At 37.4% G+C, this 4,299-nt stretch overlaps 1 protein-coding gene across 1 annotated transcript; it reads right to left on the bottom strand.

Moving 5' to 3' along the window:
* Nucleotides 1–271: 271 nt before the first annotated feature.
* LOC131032313 (probable membrane-associated kinase regulator 1) lies at nucleotides 272–3,533 on the bottom strand. The gene is made up of 3 exons (XM_057963259.2): nucleotides 3,457–3,533; nucleotides 1,400–3,306; nucleotides 272–891 (listed from the first exon to the last, which is right to left on the bottom strand). Exons 2-3 carry the CDS (start codon nucleotides 2,634–2,636, stop codon nucleotides 854–856), a joined length of 1,275 nt encoding a protein of 424 aa, XP_057819242.1. The 5' UTR covers nucleotides 2,637–3,306; nucleotides 3,457–3,533; the 3' UTR covers nucleotides 272–853.
* Nucleotides 3,534–4,299: the final 766 nt, after the last annotated feature.

The raw sequence follows: 4,299 nt of genomic DNA, 5'->3' as shown, positions 1-4,299 counted from the left end.
TTTTGTGCTCTTTGTATCTGATTAGATTGCTTCATATTTCAGATAATTTTCAGAGACCTTGTACAAATTGTAGGAATAAACATTGGGTCAAGCTAAAACTAGTTTGCAAATCGTGCCCTTGCTAAAGAAAATTTGATGCTATAATTTTTTTATTTTTATGAATAAGTGTCATATAAAACTTCACAAAAAAGAAGGGTGGAAAGGCATCCTTAAACAAAAGGATCAAAACAAGATCAACAAAAACAAGTAGCTAAACCATTAAGCAGCGAGAGCTATAAATCCAACAGTCCGTTGGGCAATTACTTTTACTGATTATAATACAAGTATTCTCATAAGAAGTGAGATTTGCAGCGAACCACCTGGGCTGTGCTGCTAAAATTTATAAGTAGCAGCAGTAGAATAGAAAAAACTTGTATTTTTAATTTGAGTACCACTATCAAAGTGTGTTCTCTGACCAAAATTGCAGTCTTCTTACTCAAAATTTCTCATTGTACACTGAGATGTACAGTAGGCTCACAGCAGCATTCTACAGTAATGAGTCATTCATGTAGTAGTAGCTGCGAAGGCTGTAAAAATGATTGTAGATTTAATGGAACTGGAAACAAGTACCTAAAAGGAAACTAAAACAACTGTTCAAATCTATATTGAACTAACAGCTGTGAGCAGCGATCTACCTTGTAACACTGGCAATAAATTATGGTCCAGTATCATTTATAGACGATCTATCCCATAATTCCGTTACAAAAACAGTACATCCTGCCATAGCACTATGGCATGTCATTTCTGAAGATCAGCTATACAAAACCCAAGTGATATTTACCAGTCCATTCCCTTCATGTGCACTTACAGGAGTCTAAGAGGAAATGTCAGAATCCTTGGCGCTTGAGGTCTCTGCAAGCACAAACAAAATCAAATTCTTTAGCATTTTAGATAAAGTTTGTCTGGTTCACAATGAATTTGACACAGAAAACTGTAATCCAAAATCTGAGGAGAACAGAGCTTTGCAGTTCATTTCACATGCATATCATTGCAGAGGAAAACTACTGTGCATTGTTCAATGACATTATTGTTATTAAAGAAGTATACAAATCTCTCAGTAGTTCTAACGCATTGAAAAGTGTATTTTTCTGGATGGTCCAATGATTTACAAAAGCATAACACAACTACACTTAAGAATACCTGATCTTATATCTACATATTACATAATCTCATGCAAGCATCGCCGTGATTTAACTACTAAGTACAAAAGTACTAAATCAAAGTCTAGATCTTACATGATTCCTTTCCTGTGATATGAGCCATTATTTAACTGCAAGTTCTGGAATAGTCTATTAATTCAATTATCCGAGACATTTTATGTTAATTGCTATAGAATGCTGCACCCAGAATAATTTCTTACCAGATTTTATTCCATTGGACTGCTTGCAATGGGCAATGGCTCCTTGGATGGCACTCTGCAGTTCCTCCATTGTGCTGTCACTTGTAGCATTGGTGTACAAACCAGTGAGGACTCCACTATGGTTTGGAGATGACCTCATAGAAGATGGGCAGCTCCCCACACCTGAATGCCTACCAGTTCTCAAATTCCCATTAAAAGAAGCATTACAGCTGCTGATGCTGCTTCGACCGGGCCTCTTCTTTCTGCGCTGAGTTGTGTTTTCCACTGCAGAGGATGCATTTCCACATTCATCCATCCTAAACTGTCCTAACAAGTTCACTTGATCATATTTGTTAGAGATTTTTTCATACAAGGGCTTGATCAACTTCAAGTACCTGTGGAAAACATCTTTGGGACCTCTGCTATTGCCTTGCTTTTCACCTTCATCTGAATATTGGAAAGAATGGAATGTATTCCTCTGAAATCTATTGCTTGTTGATGAATCTCTGCTTAATATTGACGTTGGTGGAAGAAGCCGCTCTGTACTGACAGAAGAATCATCACTCTGCTGTGTCTTCTCATCCATGCGATTTTTTGATCTCCTCTGACCCAAAAGAGGAACCTTCATTTTCGCAGCAGACTTTATCCAAGAAGGTAAATGGATCTTCTCCTCTGAGTTTGTTAATGCTGAAGTGCACTCTGACGAATCATGGGAACTCCCACTGGAATCCCTAGAGCTAGTACTATCTGAAGAACCACTTGAATCCTTGCTCCAAAAACTCTGAGAATTCACAGATTCGTCAGAATCTCTTTTAGTCTCATTGCTAATGCAATCCAAACGAGAGTTAGTACCAGTCACAGAAGCTAGATTTGAACTCTCTCCTTTACCCTCGTTGCTCCTGCAATCTAAACCAGAACTAGTACTACTCGCAGCCAATAAATGTAGATTCTCCCCTTCACACTCATTGTTTGCACAACATGAACCAGAATTTGCACTAGAGTCTAGATTCTGCACCATCTGCAAACGAGGAGGCAGATGCAAGGGAAGAAGCTGTCCTTTGTAAAACAAATCATCAGCTGGGCATAGATCAACAGGGCTTATAACTCCCTGAGTCCTCGACACAGAAATTCTGAATTCAAACTCATCATTACAACAAACCGTGCCCTCATCTTCAAATTGTTGTGCACCAAGTTCCGAATTTCTGTCTACTGAAAGAGAACTGGACTCCCTATTGGTATCGCACTTGCCCTCCTCCATTGATGGTGTCTGTCCAATCAAAATATGAGTGATGAACAATTACCAAAATCAACTTTTAAAAACACCCACACAAAGTCTCTGGAACCCACTGGCTGACAGCATCTCTGCTAAATTTGTGTTAAACTAGCATCTCTAATCCATTCAAAACAGTTGCTTCCGTCTGACACTATTTAGAAATTCAGAATACGGGTTTATAATAGACGCCAAAAATACCCACATAAGGCCTGTGGAATCCCCTCATTTGTAGAGCATTCGTGCTGAATTTGTGTTAGACCATCATCATATCTACTCAAAGCTGATTCTTCTACCCACAAACTAACCTAAAAGACAACTACCCAAATCTTCTGGAACCCCCACTAGCAGCATTTGTGTTCTATTCAAAATGGGTATGAATATCCATAAAACTAGCAAAAACAACCTAAAAACATCTACCCAAATCCTCTAACTACCGGCAGACCATTATCATATATAATCAAAACTCTCACAACTTCTGATGCCCAAACAGTTTCTTCAGATGTTAATCATATCCAACTGGCTGATAACAGTGAGCTATCTGAATCACTGACCTCTTACTTGTTCTGTGCAGGCTAATTGTCTTGAATTGTTGCGACAATAGACAGGAGCTCTCTTTGCATTGCATGCACAACAAAATACTACGTGTGTCTTGTGCCTGTCAAGTGGGTGTTTAATAATGACATTTTAGAGGGGATCTTACACCTACAAAAGTCCAAACTAAAGCAAAAGTGATGGTACAATATTGAAAGGTACGAAAGGTATGTGATGGGCGATATTCACTAGAAATCTTAATAATTGCCCCTACCATGGAAAGTGCAGTTGCAGTGCTCTTCAAAATGCCGAGTTAAAAGAGACCATCCATTTGCAAAAAGAACTACAATCCAGATAATGCCATTACTGCTCACTATAAGCATATTTATGAAAGGTGCATTACAAGCCAGGCTCGCCACGTGGCCTAATTATTTGTCTTCTTATCTGGAAACAGTCCTGTTTTCTTATGGGTTTGTAAAAACGGAGTTTGCATGTAAGGACTTCCCTCCATGTGTCCGTTTTGGTTGTGGTTTAGCTGTAAATTAGTAGTAGAAGTTTATCATAATGGATCTTCTTTGGAAGTGGGAAATCCGCTAGAAATCCCAACAATTGGGCTTGACGTGGTTGAGTGTTTACTCCTTATCAAGTGGTTGTTAGCCTCAAATAAAGAATCTTTCAAAGGGATAGATGTCAGCATCTATAGCTATAGCGGATTATAACTATTTGAGCGAGCACATATCCGAACCACAGGGTTCCTTAGGCTATGTAGTCATGTGTAGGGGATTCTATCTCTCATTCATTCAAGGATTGAACCTGCCTTAAAGTAGTCTTAGTTAGGAAAAGAAATAAAATAAATATTAGAAAAGTTTTGGGGTAAATTAATTAGTTATCTTTAATAAAAAAGTTATAAGAATAAGAGTTGTTATAATGTTACTGAAATAAAATAAAAGTTTGAAATTTGATACTTGGTTTTATGTTAATTTAATTTTGAAAAATGTTTGTAAATGATTTGTTTTTTATTAAAAAATTGGTTATATATAATTATGCCAAAATACTTTTGATTGTTTAGGTCATTTTTGTAATTGTGAAATCATTTTATTTGCCTATAGTATTGATC

Source organism: Cryptomeria japonica, chromosome 3 (genome assembly GCF_030272615.1).
Source record: "Cryptomeria japonica chromosome 3, Sugi_1.0, whole genome shotgun sequence".
NCBI classification, from domain to species: domain Eukaryota; kingdom Viridiplantae; phylum Streptophyta; class Pinopsida; order Cupressales; family Cupressaceae; genus Cryptomeria; species Cryptomeria japonica.
The sequence above is the reverse complement of the archived record's forward strand: the minus strand, read 5'-3'. Positions and strand labels throughout refer to the sequence as shown.